Source organism: Natrix helvetica (genome assembly GCF_964273705.1).
Source record: "Natrix helvetica genome assembly, chromosome: 8".
Classification (NCBI taxonomy): Eukaryota; Metazoa; Chordata; class Lepidosauria; order Squamata; family Natricidae; genus Natrix; species Natrix helvetica.
The window spans coordinates 25,091,578-25,109,822 of NC_138559.1; the positions used below are offsets into that span (position 1 = coordinate 25,091,578).

Here is an 18,245-nt window from a genome sequence, read left to right on the forward strand (position 1 = left end):
AAGTTGCAAATCAGGGGCACGCTTGTCAGCACAATTAGACTCACAAGCCCTGCGTGCCTCTGGGGAGGCTTGGCGACAGCTCCACACCGTTGTTTAATCATTTTTACAACATTTGAGCCGGATAAGATCTTAAATGAGCCAGACCGTAAAAAAAAAAAAAAAGATTAGCCCCATGGCTTTGTTTCCCAGCTGTAAGGTGGCTGATTCGTCCTACCTGGGCAAATCTCTTCCTGTGGGATGGGGAAGGATTGGGCAGGAAAAGATGAGTGGCGATAGCATCCTTTTCCCCATTGACATGAGGCTCATGGAACGGTGACTCTCTGGCTCCAGGCATCCTAGCAGCCTTGCTCTGAACTTTGACTCCAAAACCCTTTGCTTTTAAAAAAGTCATCAGGGATACCAGGAAGCCGGAGAAACAATGCCACTGAGCTGGCCACTCCAGGGCAGGAGAAATGAGCTCTTTGGTGGCTCACCCAAATTCTTGGTCTTGGCGGGCTGGATGGCTGGTGATCTTGGATTCTGAAATGCCAGATCTGTTCATGAAAAGACCACCTTTATCCCTAACCTGATAGTGGATGAGCAAGTACAGCTGTTGGGTTACCAAACATCTGGTTGGCTAAGGGGGCAATGTTGTCCTCCTACCTGTCAATGACTTCTTCAGTTTCAACCTCAATAATACACGGGCAAACTATCGATACAAACTCAAGGTAAACTGCTCCAAACTCGATTGCAGAAAATACGACTTCAGCAACAGTGTGGTCAATGCCTGGAATGCTCTACCTGACTCCATTGTTACATCTCAAACCCTCATAACTTTACTTTAAACTGTCTACTCTGGACCTCACTCCATTCCTAAGAGGTCCGTAAAGGGGGCATGCATAAGCTCACCAGTGTGCCTACGTCCCTGTCCTACTGTCCTCATTTACTTGTCCTCATTTCCCTTGTTCGTGTCCATGTTTATACTTATACCTGTTATCGCGTGCATGTTTGACAAACTAAATAAATAAAATAAATAAATCTACACCAGGGTTTCTCAACCTTGGCAACTCTAAGATGCATGGACTTGAACTCTCAGACTTTAAGAAGTCCACCCCTCTTAAAGTGGCCAAGGGCTGAGAAATACTGACCGTATAGACATCAGACACAGACAACCAACCAACATCTTGAGATGTTCACCTTACCTTGTTGTCCTGCTGGGCCTTGAGAAAGCAAGAAGAATGGGACAGACTGCATAGGCCCTGGGATTTGTACGAGTTGCTGCAAAGGATGAAGAGAATTCACATTCTGTGGGAGAAGAAGACAGGTCAGATACTACTACGACAACCTTTCCACAGCCAGCCCATCACTGGGCAATTGTCCCTCTTCTGCTGCAGATGCACCATCTCCTGCTTTCTGCTTTCTCCTCTTCCCCTTTCTTAAATAACAACACATTTGCAAATGTGTGGCCATGGTCACCTCGCTTTTAATCTGAGGATCAACACTGGGAGATGTTAGGGATGTAACCATAGGCTTGGCTTGGCAATGTATATAAGCTATGATTACTGTTACTGTTACTTTAAATGCTTAAGAGATGTAATTGGTTTGTTACCTCAAGCAGCCATAAGAGGGAACCAGAATGGCTGTTAGCTCTCTGTTTTGTTAGAAGCTGATCAGTGTATACTAAGGTATTTTGGTTTGCTACTGTTTAGCTATACTTTGTGTGTTAGACTGACTATTTTGATAATTGAATTACTGAACTGTGTATGACTTGGACTGTTAACCGGACTCTGAATACCTCTATATTTCTACATAGTAAACTACTATATTTTTATACTATTCAGTGTCTCTGTATGCTGGTTTGTGCGTGTTATTCCATATCACTCTCATTAGCTTCTCTGCATACTCGGTCTCCCAACGGGGAGCTTAATTACTTAACAGGAGACCAAGACCATACAGCCCTCATTGAACTAAGACGTTGTTTGTTTAGCCAAGGTCTTTTTGGGGGGATAACCCCTTCTTCCCAATCCCCGACCAGATTCACACAATACCCAAAAGCAGTGGTGGGATTCATGTAATTTAACAACCAGTTCTCTGCCCTAATGACCAGCTGGGTAGGCGTGGCTCGGTGGTCATGTGACTGTGTGGGCGTGGCCAACTCAATGTCACTCACATCGATGGGTGCTTCGCCTTAGCTGTGACAATGTAATAAGGGTTAACCGCAGAGGCAGTTTCTGTAAGCAGGGCAATAAAAATTAGGCTAGAAACAACACCAGAATGTTTCCTTCCTGCCTTCCTTACAGGATTAGCCCTGTAAAGTGGAAAAAAAACAAAAGGAGATTTCTTCCAACAACCGGTTCTCTGAACTGCTTAGCAACCAATTCTCCCAAATAGGTGTGAACCGGCTGAATCCCACCATTGCCCCAAATCCCCCCAAAAAATCAGAGATGCTCTTTGCCCGAATGCCTGGGCTTCTGTATTGGTGTGTCTTTCTCCAAAAGGTGTGGCCCAAACTGTGACTCCTAATGTGCCATCAGGAGTGGAAATATGGAGGCATTATTAAGCGTGACTGGAGAGTAATCATCTTTCCTCGGTTTAGTTTTAATTAAATTTAAATATAAATGAAAGCAGACTAAATTTAGTTCTCTGATCCTGCCCTGTTTGGGGTGGGGGTGGGGAGTGTCCTCTTTCCACAAAAAGTCTCCCAAGGCAATAAGATCTTGGACCAGAAAAGGTCGCCCGTTGCTCAGATGTTAGGACACATTGTAGTTTCTTTCACGTTGTACAGGCAGTCTTCGACTTACGACCGGAATTGAAATTTGTATAATTGCTAAGCGAGATGGTTGTTACGGGAACTTTGTCTTATTTTACGACCTGCCTTGCCATACAAACTGATGCAGATGTCTTTCTCATTGTACGTATCAATAACCAATCTCATTGTGCCTATGTTTGCACTGACCATAACTAATAATATTAGCTAGTCACATGGTTGCTAAGGGAATCGGACTTCCCCATTGACTCTGCTCATCAGAAGGTTACAAAAGGGGATCATGTGATCCTGGGGACACTGCGATGGTCATAAATATGAAACAGTGGCCAAGCTGGTCTTAATTTTGATCACATGACCATGGGGTGCAACGGTCGTTAGTGGGAAAAATGGTTGTAGGTCACTGTTTCTAGTGCCATTGTAACTTCGTAGGGTCACTAAATGAACTGCTCTAAGCCAAGGACTATCTGTACAATGTGCTATTCAGCCGTATTATTCACAGGGCCCAATGGTTCTCCTGGAAGATTGGGCAACCATTTGTCCGAGATGGTCTAAGGCAGTGTTTCTCAACCATGGCGACTTTAAGTCCTGTGGACTTCAACTCCCAGAATCCCCCAGCCAGCAGCTGGCCGGGGAATTCTGGGAGTTGACGTCCACAGGACTTAAGGTCTCCATGGTTGAGAGACACTGGTCTAAGGACTCTTGCCTTGGGCCAAGGGTTGGATAAGATGACCTCCAAGGTCCCTTCCACTCCTATGATTCTACACACCTCCTTCACATTCTATACAATTGAATTGAAAACCCCTGATATTGCATTCATATTGCACTATACAGTAGAATTCAATATGGTTCCTGCCCTGGGATAGAAGCTGTTTTCCAGCCTATTTGTCCTTGTTTTTATTATCCTGTACCGTCTGCCAGAGGGTAATAGTTCAAAAAAAAAAGGGTGCCTAGGATGAGATGGATCTTTGAGAATGTTTTGAACTACCTTAAGGCAGTGGGAGCTATCAAGCTCTTCCAAGGAGGGGAGAGGGTAACTAATGATCCTCTGGGCAATGACATTGACCCTCTGGAGCGCTGTCCTATCTGCCACAGGGCAATTGGCAAACCAGACACAGGTGCAATAAGTTAAAATACTCTCTATGATGCAGCAGTAGAAGGTCCCCAGCAGTTTTCCATTCAGTTGTTGTTTCCTGAGAAGTCTCAGGCAGTATAATCTCTGCTGTGCCCTTTTGACCAGGGCTGCAATGTGAGCTGATCCAGGTCAGGTCCCCTTGTATGATAACACTCAGAAAGTTAAAACTGGCCACTTGCACCACCCGGTCTCCGTTGATAAGGGCTGGATGAGCAAGAGCTTCCCAGAGGTGCATCTTGAACCCCACTTTACAAATGCCAACAGCCTCATCTCCCATAAATGTCCATGCTGAACGCCAGGTCTTTGGTCCATGAATGTAAGAAAAGGACGTTGGCATTGACGTTTCCCTTAAATCTTGCAGCCTTCTTGGATGATGAGGAAATGAAAAAATATATATTTCCATTTATTTTTCCACGCCATGCATATAACCTCCCCTTAAGTGCATAGCTAAATATCTATGGGGATTCTCAGTCATCCAGGTCACGGTTGTCCCAAAGGTGCTTTTTCAAAAGGCAACTGAACTTTTTTGGTTTTTCCTGGAAGACATTTCACTTCTCATCCAAGAAGCTTCTTCAGCTCAGTTGAAAAAGCACCTTTGGGACAACCCTTCTTAGCCTACAAATCCTCAAGAAAAGATCCCATCGCTAGACATTTTCTTCTATTGATATAACCAGAATGTCCTTCCTGCCATCCATGTTAAGACGATTTAATTTCAACCACGGATCAGAGTTGAACTATCTCGGAATGAACTGCTCCAAGGGCCTTCAGAAAAGCCTAGCAGTGGTGAGATTCAAATTTTTTTACTACTGGTTCTCAGGGTGTGGCTTGGTGGGTGTGGCAGGGGAAGGATACTGTAAAATCTCCATTCCCTCCCCACTCTGGGGCCAGCCAGAGGTGGTAGTTTCCGGTTCTTCGAACTACTCAAAATTTCCGCTACCAGTTCTCCAGAGCCTGTGAGAACCTGCTGAATTTCACCCCTGCCTCCTAGGCAACCCCCTATTCTTGAACTTGCTATCTGTGCTTGAATGTGTGAAGAGTGCTATCTCTTACCCCAGGAATTTGCCCTCCAGGCATCATGGGAGATCCCTGGGCTAGGTGACTTGATCTGGAAGAGAGGGATGTTTGCATGGACTCACTGAGGTCTTCTGTTTTAATCTGCAAGGGAGAGCAAAAGAATCCACAATGAAAAGAAACCAACATTGAACATATCTGAAAAGCATCAAATCTATATACAATATATAAAAATGGTTGTGTGCGTGTGTGTGTGTGTGATTTCCAGCATAACTCTGGAATGCCTTGAGCAATTTCATCCAAACTTGGTACACAGATGACTTACTCTCTGGAAACAAATACGGTGGGGGTAAGACACCCCTAACACCCCTCGGGGTGTGAGTTCTGTTAAGATACAGCCTATTGTGTCTTAAAATGTATTCTACTGTACTGTCTTAAAATGGCTTCTACCAGTGGTGGGTTCCTAACTGGTTTACTACCAGTTCACTGAGAAAGGGCGTTTTGTGCACTCAGTTGGTTTGTCCTTGATATTGGATGATATCTATGACTAATCATCATTGAACAATAGATAGAGAACTGAGGTAAACTGGAAACAGAAACTGTTTATATACAACAAGAAGATTGGTTCAGTTTGTCAAACTGCCTTCCCCTGCATTGGTTTCTTCAACCATTCTCTTAGGTCACACACATTTTTCTTGGAAGAATCCATGTAGTTAAAATTTTACTCTTTCTAGATTCTTCTGGAGAAGGAAAAGAACAACCAGAATGATCAGAACTTGGCTCTATCCCATAAAGGAGCAAGATGGTTTCAACTAGCATCATGGAAGAGAAGATACTCCTCTTTTGACTTACTCTAGCCTGGTTGAACTCAAATCCTTTGGCCACCTAATGAAAAGGAAGGACTCCCTGGAGAAGAGCTTCATGCTGAGAAAGATGGAGGACAAGAGAAGAAGGGGATGACAGAGAAGGAGGTGGCTGGATGGGAGTCACCGAAGCAGAAGACATGAGTTTAGATGGAGTTTAGAGGATGGTAGAGGACAGGAAGGCCTGGAGGAACATTGTCCATGGAGTTGCGATGGGTTGGACATGACTTTGCAACTTACAACAACAACAATAAGCCTGGCTGAAGATGAATGACACAAAAGGAGGAATGAAGTTAGTCTCCTGCAGCAAAACCTGGCTAAGATGTTGTGGTGCCTTAAAGAATGAAAAGAACAAAGCAATTTTTAAAATTGGTGAGCCTTTAAGATGCCATCAAGCTTGTTTCTCTGCTCACAGCATTTTCTCTTGTCATTCTACCTAAGCATACGGTGCTCAAGGCAAGCAGCAGTGAAGCCAAAGACCGAACAAACAAGTTGAAAGCTCAATTAAACAATCATCCACTTAAAACTTAAAACAATAATTATACAATAAAACCATTATCAAAACCACCTAAAAGGATAAATGGCGAGGATTGCACCTCTATATCCTGTCTGAATGAAACAGTTATTGATAAAAGTCTACAACTCATTCTAAACAAAAATGCTGTTACTTTGCTGGTGCATACTTCTTGTGTCCAACTAAGTGTTTCCTATCTATATAATGAGTTTCCAAACATTTTCTGATATTTTGAGGGAAATCTTGATTCAAGTGAGAATATTCTGGCTTTTTATAGGATGTGTATTTCTTTAGTGTATCAAAGTGCATTCTGGAGCAAATGTAAAAGCTCTTCAATTTAGCATTTTCAATTGAAAAGTTTGATGAGCCCACTTAGAATTCTGTCAGTGATTACACACACACACACACACACACACACACGATACATACATACAGTAATTTTTAAGCTAGTCTTTAAGAAGGCTTTCTAAAAAATATCTATTTTCCCTCCCCACCCAAGGATGGCTTAAAAATAGCTGAAAGAATAAAAACAGACAGTCACAAGCAAACCTGTGCATATAAAATATTCTAAAATATTCAGAAATGTCAGAAACACAGATAATAGAGTTGGAAGGGACATTGGAGGTCATCTAGTCCTTCCCTCCACCACAGCAGGAGACCTTACACCATTTCTGACAGATGGCAATCCAGACTCTTCTTGAAAGCCTCCAGGGATGAAGCTCCCACAACTTCCGAAGGCAACTTCTGTTCCATTGGTTGATTGTTCTCCCTGTCAGAAAATTCCCCCTTATTTCCAGGTTGAATCTCTCCTTGGTCAGTTTCCATCCTTTATTCCTTGTCTGGCCTTTGGGTGCTTTGAAGAATAGACCCCCTCCTCTCTGTGGCAGCCCCTCAAATATTGGAAGACTGCTATCCTGTCTCCCCTTGTCCTTCACTTCACTAGACTAGCCAGGCCCACTTCATCGTATGTTTTAGCTTCCAGTCTCCTAATCATCCTGGTTGCTCTTCTCTGCACTCTTTCTAGAGTCTCAACATCTTTTTCATTAATAAAATATAAATAAAAGACATAAGACAATGGAACAGGTTCTGCTAAAGAAATGGAAAACTAAGTAAACACAATTATTAAATCAAATCTTCAGCTTGTCTGAACTGATTAATGAACCTGCTTTGGTCCGAAAAGAAGAACGGAATGGTTTGATGTGATTAAAGGACTTTGTGATCAGATCTGCTCCCAAGCTCTTTCGACTTGCCCCTGGCCCTGATCATCATTTATTTTCTCTCCCATCATTAATCTAGGATTATTTTCTTCAGTCGGTCTGACTCAGCGGAACTCAGCAAGTTTATCCATCATTGCAAAAGGGAAAAGATGAAACACGCATCCCTCCTCCTTTTCAGCAAATTGCAAAGTCATCCTTCCTAGAGGAGATTGTGCATTATATTCAGCTTGATTCTGAGTCCCATATGAGATGTATTCATTTGTAATCGGCAGAAAGAACTTTATTCATCTAGAATACGCGGAAAGGTCATTTATTCAACTAAAATGACCATTGCCCAAATTGTGTTTCACTGGGTGTTTTTTTGGGGGGGATGCATTTTTTGTTATTATACAATTAATATTCAATCTGGATCAGCCACTGGGAGAGAAGGCACACATGCCTTTTTGATAAAAAAAATAATAATCATAGAATGGAAGAGAATAGAATAGAATATGGAGAAGGGAAGGGAAGAGAAGAGAAATTGTAATAAATAGAGAATAGAATAGAATAGAATAGAATAGAATAGAATAGATGAGAAGACAAGAGAAGAGAAATTGGAATAAACAGAGAAGTGCGATTGGACACACAAGGAATTTGTCTTTGGTGCCTAAGCTCTCAGTGTACATTAAAAACACACTCATCCTATAGCCAAGCACGCTTTCCAATGGCTTCCTGCCCCATCGTTGCAAGCTAGCATACATTTGGAAGCAAAGGACAAGTGTGCTTTTATCCAAACAACTTTAGCAAAGTTACACAACTGTCAGAGGAAAAAAGAAAGAAAAAGGCTTATAATTCAGATCAGCGATTGACAATGAATAAAACAACCCAACCGCATAAGTATTATTTACTAGATTTCAAATCCATCCAGTGACACGCATGTTCTTGGGAGGGATGATGCAACGGAAAAAAAAAAACCAAATCATTTGTTCCAGGGCAGGCCTGCCTCCTGCCATCTGGCTCCATCTCTCTGAAAAAGCCTGCTGTGGACCCTGAAATCTGGCGCTCCAGAAGAGTAAAAAAATCTTCCCCCCAAAACAGAGAAAAAGCATCTCCCATACCATCAGTGCAATAAACCCCAAGACCAGCAGGGGGCGAGAAGAGTTTTGATAGTTTTGACCATTGGCAAAAAAACAAAAAACAACAACAACAACAACAACAACAACAAAACAACAACAACAACAACAACAGCTAATTAAATTCTATCAGGGATTTGGCTGCAGTGTTCAGCAGGCTAAAAAAAAAACCACAACCCTGTAAAACATGGAGAAAAGCACATTTATGGCAGGGAGGATACATTGCAGGAGAGAAAGAGAAAGAAAGAGATAGAGGAGAAAGAAAAAGAGAAAGAGGAGAAAGAAAGAATGAGAAAGGAGAAAGAAAGAGAAAGAAAAAGAGAAAGGTGAGAAAGAAAAAGAAAAAGAAAGAGAAAAGGTGAAAGAAAGAGAAAGAGGGGAAAGAAAGAATGAGAAAGGAGAAAGAAAGAATGAAAAAGGAGAAAGAAAGAGGAGAAAGAAAAAGAAGGGAGAGAAAGAAAGAGAAAAGGAGAAAGAAAAAGAGAAGAAAGAAAGAATGAGAAAGGAGAAAGAAGGAATGAGGAAGGAGAAAGAAAGAATGAGAAAGGAGAAAGAAAGAGGAGAAAGAAAAAGAGAAGGAGGAGAAAGAAAAAGAAAGGAGAGAAAGAAAGAAAGAGAAAAGGAGAAAAAGAGGAGAAAGAAAGAATGAGAAAGGAGAAAGAAAGAGGAGAAAGAAAAAGAAAGGAGAAAAAAGAAAAAAGAAAAAAGGAGAAAGAAAGGAAATAAAGAAAGAAAAAGAGAAAGAGGAGAAAAAGGAAAGAAAGACAGAAAGAAAGAGACAGTGGAGAAAGAAAGAGAAAGAAGAAAGAGGAAAGAAAAATAGGAAAGAGGCTGCTTCATCACTGGAGGTCTTCAAACAAAGATCGGACAGCCATTTGTTTGAAATGGAATAGGATTTCTTGCTTGAGCAGCAGGTTGGACTAGAAGACCTCCAAGGTCCCTTCCAGCTCTGTTATCCTCTTACTCTGACTGCTTGTATAGAGTTGCAGCATATTGACCTTCACTCATGGTCTCTAGAGCAGGGCATGAATGCAAATTAAAACACCTCTGAGACGAGATTGTTATGAGGAAAGCGTGGATTGGTCTCCCTTGCGACTGATTCTGCTGCCCAGGTGCTACTATCATTTGGACGTTTTTCTAACATTATGAGATCTTTTCTCACCCAACCTTATGAGATCTTTCATTACCCACCAACACAGCTGGGTATTTGAGAGGGGGAGGGAGGAGGAGGAGGAAGAAGAAGACGAGGAGGAGGAGGAAGAGGAGGAGGAGGAAGAGGAGGAGGAGGAAGACGAGAAGGAAGAAGAAGACGAGGAGGAGGAGGAGGAGGAGGAAGAGGAGGGGGAGGAAGAAGAGGAGGAGGAAGACGAGAAGGAAGAAGAAGAGGAGGAGGAGGAAGAGGAGGAGGAGGAGGAGAAGGAAGGAGAGGAGGCCCTCTCCCTGGACTAAGGATAACAAGAAAAGTTATACCTCTTATCCCTTGTTCTTTCTCAGCACATTGCCAGGAATGTTCTTGCATCACAAATAATTGGGCCTTCTCTGCGGCCACAACTCCTGAAGGACCAAAGGACCTGGCTGAAGATACATGTGGTCCTTTCAAGGCCAGCTCCGTTAAACCAATTCTCCCAAATATCCAGCAGGTAAAGCAAGAGTGGGGGAGAGAGAGGGGGGGAGAGAGAAGAGGAGAAGAAGGAGAAAGAGGAGGAGGAGGAGGAAGAAGAAGGAGGAGGAGGCTCCGAAAAAAGTCCTTTCTCCTTTCCCTGGGAACAAGAGAGTCCGATGGCCTGGTGTGTGGAAGGCACGAACGGTTTTTCCAAAGTGAAATCAATTTTTTTCCTGCTGCCAAAAGAGAAGAGTTTGGAAGCGCTCCAAGAAGAAATATGGGCGTGTTGAATCTCGGCTCTGAACAACATGGGAAAAATAAGGTAAGGCTGGCATTGCAAAGTCAAGCCAAATCAAGATGGGCACCTCAATGCCTTTGAAGTGTTGAGTTGCTGCCCCTTTCCTAAGGTGCATGGAGAACCCCCAACTCATCTTGAGAACTTCGCATTGGCTCCACCTGCTCTGTCACCAATCAATTCCAAAGGCAACCAAACCACACCAGGTTGAGATGCAGAGCCAATCTTTTGAGCAAAAGCCCAGTTGCATATGCAGATCCATAAGAAAATCTGGATGCAGATTAGCAAAACAAAGTCCCAAACCACGTTAAGCTTCCTGAAATCCAAGACTTAAATCTGTTAGTCAGATCGACTGAGCTGTAAAAGGAGAAGAGGTGATTCAAACCTTCCTTCCGTGTCAGCCTTAGAATATTTCACAGGAGGAAAACAGAGGGAAGCGGGAAGTAGGACGATTGTAAGTTGGTGGTCCTTGGCTTTTAACAAATCTCTGAAAATGTGGAAATTACATGCCAACAAAATTTGTGGAATTTTCTCCTGGGGGTTCAACTAAGGTAAAGATAAAGGTTCCCCTCGCACATATGTGCTAGTTGCTCCAGACTCTAGGGGGAGGTACTCATCTCTGCTTCAAAGCCGAAGAGCCAGCACTATCTGAAGACGTCTCCGTGGTCATGTGGCTGGCATGACTCAACATGAAGGCTCACGGAACACTGTTACCTTCCCACCAAAGGTGATTCCTATTTTTTCCATTTGCATTTTTACGTGCTTTCGAACTGCTAGGTTGACAGAAGCTGAGACAAGTAACGGGAGCTCACTCTGTTATGCAGCGCTAGGGATTCGAACCACCAAACTGCTGACCTTTCTGATTGACAAGCTCAGCGTGTTAGCCACTGAGCCACCATGTCCCTTTTCTACTAGCGGGTTCAACTAACATAGGATATTTCGGGATAGGCTCCAGGGAAATGGAAAGGAACCCACAAGAATGGCTTTCAGAACCATGAACGAAACTAGGAATCACAAATAGAAAATGTAAAGGCAAATTGTGCACAGAGCATTAAAAGATTTGGTGGTGTAGAAGAACCCAGTTGAGTTGAGATGATGGCACCATCATTATTGAAGAAGGAGTGTAGAACCTTACTCAACAGAAAAAAAATCAAGAAAGATTCTGGCAGGTAGCAGAACTGATTTAACATATCTGGAAGTAGCTGAAAGTCGGGCATGATAAAGACTCATCCATAGGATTATTTACTCAAAAGTCTGGGTAATGGAATTGTCCCCTGACTGAACGCAGTTCTCCCTTCTCTGATGTATCTCAGGTGATGTATTTTTGCTCTCCCAATCTCTCTTGATCCCTTGTTCCTGTCCCATAACATCCTATCCCCAATATTATCAGCTCTTACTGTAAACCTATTCCTTTCAGTTTCGAGAATTGCAGTAAGCCCTCTATAAATGGATTTTCATAATATTCATCTTACTTTATGACCAAGTTTCCATCTTGCTAACTACTGTCACAGAGAAGGAGGAGGAGGAGGAGGTGGTGGTGGTGGTGGAGGAGGAGGAGGAGGAGGAGGAGGAGGAGGAGGAGAAGAAGAAGAAGAAAAAGAAGAAGTGGAAGAAGAAGAAGAAGAAGAAGAAGAAGAAGAAGAAGAAGAAGAAGAAGAAGAAGAAGAAGAAGAAGAAGAAGAAGAAGAAGAAGAAGAAGAAAGGAATACAGTCTATATATCAATCATGCTAAGCCAAACACTAGTCATGTGGTATGAATCCTGCCAATTGGGTGTGCCAAAAACCATAATTAAAACAACACTGGCTTGGTGAATATCCAAGGATGGGCTAGTTAGAAATTTTCCTAAATCATGGTTTCAAAATCAATGGTTACTAACCCTGGGGTCAATGGGACTCCCTCTGAAGATCATCAACTAGAAGACTAAGGAGCCTCCTGGTGCATTTTGTTGGCCTCTGTGAGAATAGACTACTGGGCTAGATAGGCCAAGGTTCTGGCCCAGATTATGTTCCCACATTCAAAAGATCCTCACATTGCTTAGCCAGAGTTAGTTTGAGACTTATTTTAGATAGTAAACTTGACCCAATTAATAATGGTGGTGTGTAGAAGAATTCAGTTACAAATTCATGTTGACTTCTCATGCAATAAACTCATTAAAATGTAATTTGTGTTGTGGCTTATTAACCAGATAATCTTTTATAGTAATTAGGATGGTTATGAACCTAATTTACATCTCTTTAAATGTCTTGTTTTAGAAAAATAAAAATGCTTGATATCGGAGGGTGGAGAGCAATCCCTTTGCTAAGTGCTTACAAACCAGAATGATTTGGTTTAAACAGCAGGGTCAACCCAAACCGAAGAAAACAAGTGATGAAATTTTCAACCAACAGATTTCTCCTCTAGTTGTTCTGAAAAAATTGTCTTGGAGGAGATGATTGTCACAGGTGATAGAAATTTCCATCAATTCGTTCTATTCATTTATGCCAGGTTTCTACCACTCCTCTAGGTTATTCATCTTGAGAAAGGATCTGTTTCTTTTGATTATCTACATTTTTCTTAAATCTGGGGAAAAAATATTCCTCTTCTTCTCTGCAACCTCTTCTATTCCACTGGAAGCGAATGAAGTCATAAAGATAGAGTTGACATAATCTTGGGGAAAAGTAATATTAAGGTAAAGGTAAAAGTTCCCCTTGCACATATGTGCCAGTCGTTCCCGACTCTAGGGGTGGTGCTCATCTCTGTTTCAAAACCGAAGAGCCAGCGCTGTCCAAAGATGTCTCCATGGTCACGTGGCCGGCATGACTAAATGCCGAAGGCACATGGAATGATATTACCTTCCCACCAAAGGTGGTTCTTATTTTTCTACTTGCATTTTTACATGCTTTCGAACTGCTAACTGGGCCAAGTAATGGGAGCTCCCTCTGTTACGCAGCGCTAGGGATTCGAACCACCAAACTGCCAGCCTTTCTGATCAACAAGCTCAGCGTCTTAGCCACTGAGCCACCATGTCCCAATAAAGTAATATTGATAAAAGCTCTATTGCTCCACAAGAATAAATACAGACATCTTAACAATGTGCAAGCCCCCCCACACACACATGCTAAAAGTTGCGTGGAGGTATTGGTGGGGAATGATGGACATTGAGATCCAACCTATCTATGGAGCCTACCAGGTAGGGAAGACGCACAGATTCCTTGGGTCACTCTAAAACTCTTCCAAACGGATGGGAGAAAACCACAGCCATCAACAGCTCCTGGAACAACAGATGGAGGGAGATGGAAGACGATCAAAGCCAACTTGCATAACTCGTTTGAGGAAGGTGTTTCATAAACATTTCACAAGAATTACGAAGGGAGAACATCTCCCAACCTGCCTGTAATTACCGCTCCAGCTCGTCCTTAGCAAAAAGGTGAAATCGACAGAATACAAACTAATCATAATCGGAGGGGAAGAAGTCCTCTTTGTAAGCGATCCACAAACTTTTGGCAGCCAGAGGAGCTCAGGAAGACATGGGATCAACCCAGCTGTGTGAAGTTCGGCGTCACCTTGAATCAGTTACGGGAATAAGAGCAATGCCTGGCCAGGCCCGAGAGGGGAGGGTTGAGGAGAACTACACTGATAACAGGTGTAGATAGCCAAAAGTAGGCAGATGCCTCCAGACCTGTCAAACCAACTTGAGAAGTCTTATTTACGCTGCCTTCTCGTCAACACGAAGCCAACTCATCTTGCTTAACTTTTTTTTTTTGGAAAATGAAAGACCTGTTGAAATTCTGATTCAAATGCTTTGGAGAGGGTTACAATTTTGACACCTGCAACCTCCACTGTGTTCCTCTTCTCTGCAGGAAGCTCAATCTTCCTTAAGTTGGTTAGTGGTGGACCTGCACCATGACAAATGGTGGACTTAAATACAAATAAATATTTGTATTTATTTGTATTTATTAGTTTGTCAAACATGCAAAAGGTAGCAGGTATAAATGTAAATGAAAGAAATGGATACGAATAAAAGGGAACATTAGGACAGGGACGGTAGGTACGCTGGTGAGCTTATGCATGCCCCCTTTACGGACCTCTTAGGAATGGGGTGAGGTCTACGGTAGACAGTTGAAGATTCTCCAAAGCTTTGTTGACCTTGTCTTCATTTCTTTTTTTGCACAAAACTTTCTCACTGGCCAACATATGATCTCCCCCAAATCTTTTTCGATCTGTGCATGTTTTTCCAAAGATTTGGAAGCTCATATAGACACCATCACGTCAAACCGTCCTAGCTTATGCATGCTAACAGCCATGCTATTGCCACTTACGTGCAAGTTACGTGTGTTAACTTGCACAGTGATCAAGGTTTAGCAAATGCCAAAAATAGATGAGGGAAGAAAACCAGATGAGGAGTAGAGAAATCCAACCTGCTATCTCGTAATCCGCAATCTGGTAGAAATAAGGTGAAATTGCAACATAAGGGAATATTCCTGCCAATATTCCTGCCTCTGCGCATTGTTTCCATTTGGAACTCAGTTAGCTTGACAAATGGGCTTAGGATGTTCCATTGAGCCCAATTCTCAAGATATCGTCCTCACTCTGGTTTGACTTTGTGATTCTACGCCACCAAATCAGATTGTGTATGACAAGGTTACACAAGTAAAATGAACCCTAATTTGTCATAGCAGAAAACCAGAGTGAATTGTGGGCTCGTTGGTGCTTTCTGAGCTTGGTTGTTTTTTTTGAAGATGTTTCATTACCCAACTAGGTAACATCATCAGTGATAGAAGGGAGTGGGGCAGAGAGCCAACTCTATTTAATCCCTGAAGAAGTTATCTAGTTGGGTAATAAAACATTTGTAAGAAAACAACCAAGCTCAGAGAGCACCAAGGAACCTAGGGTTCAAATCTGAGTTACAAATAAACTTTTCTTTTGGTAGAATAAAAATGTGACAAAATGAAGGGGAATGAGTAAATGTTTGGCTTCCTAACCAGTCTCCAAAAAGAAGGTATTTTCCATAAGTTAATTTTTTCTATTATGCTGTTAAATATTCAGTGAAGGAAATGTAATAGAAGCCCAATGAAAATACTACCGTTTCCCTGAAATTAAGACCTCCCTGGATAATAAGCCCAATCGGGCTTTTGAGTGCATGCACTAAAATAATCCCTCCCCCAAAAATAAGCCCTCCCTGAAAATATTGCAACACAGCAGCAGCCATGAAGTGACCACGCTTGCCGCCTCCTGCACCTCAAAAATAAGAAGACCTCCTCAAAAATAAGGCCAAGTACTTATTTCAGGGGTCAATAGAAAATAAGACCCTGTCTTATGTTCAGGGAAACATGGTACGTCAACATAATCGACATTCTCTTAGGACAATCTTCATCACAGGATGTAGAATTTTTATCCTGCACCATCTGGGGATGATGGATACCATAATACAGCCCAGCTAGAGTCCCCAAGAATGTTTGGGGGCAAATGTGATTTGTTTGCTTTATTTGTGTCCTGCAACACTCCATGTAGACTTGTGATTGGTCCTTCAACAGTTACGTTTTTTCTGCTTTGTTTCTTCTGAAGTCTGGAGGTTCTAACTGGACTTTAGGACAAGGGCAGGAATTTGGCCCAAGAAGAGAACTGAGAAGGAATGTATGGGGCAACCGAGAAGAAAAACTGAGAAGAAAGGAAGGATTAGGAGTGACATGATAGCGGTGCTCCAATATCTCAGGGGCTGCCCCAAAGAAGAGGCAGTCAACCTATTCTCCAAAGCACCTGAAAGCAGAACAAGAAGCAACAGATGGAAACCAATCAAGGAGAGAAGCAACCTAGAACTAAGGAGAAAGTCCCTGACAATTAATCTGTAGAAGTTGTGATGCTTCATCATTGAAGGTTTTCAAGAAGAGATTGGACAACCCATTTGTCTGAAATGATATAGAGTCTCCTGCTTGAGCAGGGGGTTGGACTAAAAGACCACCAGGATCTCTTCCAACTCTGTTAGGTTTCTCAGTTTTAGCTTTGGGTGGCCCCAGAAGAAAGGTCTCCCCACTCAAAAGCATCTCGTGCTCTTGATTAGCACATTCCCATGCACATGGCTCTTTTCCTCAGGCCATGGCAGCTGTCCTTTATCTGGAGATCTTTCCAAACCCAAGAACTGGGAGAGAGAGGCTGCTCTTTTCCACCCAACCCAACCCAACATCTTTGTTGTGTAGGCAATGAAGTATATGCCATGGTTCTGTGGCTAAGATGCCAAGCTTGTCGATCAGAAAGTTTGGCAATTCGGCGGTTCAAATCCCTAGCGCCGCGTAACAGAGCGAGCTCCCGTCACTTGTCCCAGCTTCTGCCAGCCTAGCAGTTCGAAAGCACGTAAAAAATGCAAGTGGAAAAATAGGGACCACCTTTGATGGGAAGGGAACAGCGTTCCTTGCGCCTTCAGTGTTGAGTCTTGCCAGCCACATGACCACAGAGACATCTTCGGACAGCGCTGGCTCTTCGGCTTTGAAACGGAGATCAGCACTGCCCCCTAGAGACAGGAATGACTAGCATATATGTGCAAGGGGAACCTTTACCTTTAATCATAGCCTTAACTCTTCCGTTGAGTATCAGCAAGAGTTTCAACACCATCAAAGCGGACACCAACCAGAGAATAGAAAAGTTCAAAGAACTGGTGCAAGATCTGGAGATGAGGACAGAGCTGGCCCAAGAGTCAGATACCATCAAAATGTTTTTAAAAAAACACCAGCAGCTTCAAACGGAACTTGACTCCTTTACTTCCAAAAAGACGTTTCAAAACAAATGCATTGACATTTTTGATGCCGCTGTAACATTTTTCATCCTCTTGGCATTTCTACCCCGGGGTTCACTTGCTGCGCATTTGGTTTCAAAGGGAAAGGGGAGTCAGCTCACATATTCCGTCAGCAAGTTCTTCAGCTTTGCTTACTAGGTTTGCTTTTCCAAGACAACCCAAGGTTGAAGATCCTTTGCTTTGGTTCAACATCTGTTGCCTGTCCAACATCTGCTGCACGACCTCTGTAATTAAAACTTCAAGTCACACTGACATTGGATAACCTGCCCAATTCGGATTTTATTTTTGTTTTTAAGAGGAAGCCTTGCCATTCGCTAAAGCAATATAGGGCACCAGCCAGGCAAGTTTTTACAGGCTCATCCCAGCTATGTTTGATCTCAACCAATTTTTGGCAGCCTTCAAGGCAGGCTACACGTTAAGAAGAAATTGCCAATGGGAATGGAAGCAACCCTTCCCCACGTTACCCCCTTAGGTAGGGACTCAAAACAGATCTATTTTCTTTGACCTTTCTGTCTTGGTGTGCATACTTCATATCTCAAATGTTCATTCAAAGAAGGTTTTTACAGCACCAGTTCTCAACCTGTAGTTTGCGAGGTCATCCCAGAGGGTCAGTGAAGGCTTAAAGAAATGTTATGATGGTCCATGGCCACAAAATATATTTAAACGTGAGGTACTAACTCCACTCTATAAGGCCTTAGTAAGACCACTCCTAGAGTACTGCATCCAGTTTTGGTCACCACACTTTAAAAAAAGATGTTGAGACTCTAGAAAAAGTGCAGAGAAGAGCAACCAGGATGATGAGGGGACTGAAGGCTAAAACACATGATGAATGGTTGTAGAAACTGGGCCTGGCTAGTCTAGGGAAGAGAAGGACCAGGGGAGACATGATAGCAGCCTTCCGATATTTGAAGGGCTGCCACAGAGAGGAGGGGTTCAAGCTATTTTCCAAAGCACCCGAAGGCCAGACAAGGAATAATGGATCGAA

The 18,245-nt window shown here is 42.7% G+C and overlaps 1 protein-coding gene across 4 annotated transcripts in view; it reads right to left on the reverse strand.

Moving 5' to 3' along the window:
* The window catches only part of POU2F3 (POU class 2 homeobox 3), a 71,801-nt gene that overhangs the window by 17,887 nt on the left and 35,669 nt on the right, over window positions 1–18,245 (reverse strand). For 2 of the 4 annotated variants that reach the window (XM_081961118.1, XM_081961121.1), the window contains 2 exons: window positions 4,929–5,033; window positions 1,182–1,284 (listed from right to left, as the gene is read on the reverse strand). In XM_081961118.1, coding sequence (XP_081817244.1) covers window positions 1,182–1,284; window positions 4,929–5,033 — 208 coding nt within the window. Of the gene's footprint in view, window positions 1–1,181; window positions 1,285–4,928; window positions 5,034–10,065; window positions 10,085–13,660; window positions 13,745–18,245 lie in introns of those variants that run through there. The other 2 variants (XM_081961119.1, XM_081961120.1) reach the window with 2 other exon arrangements.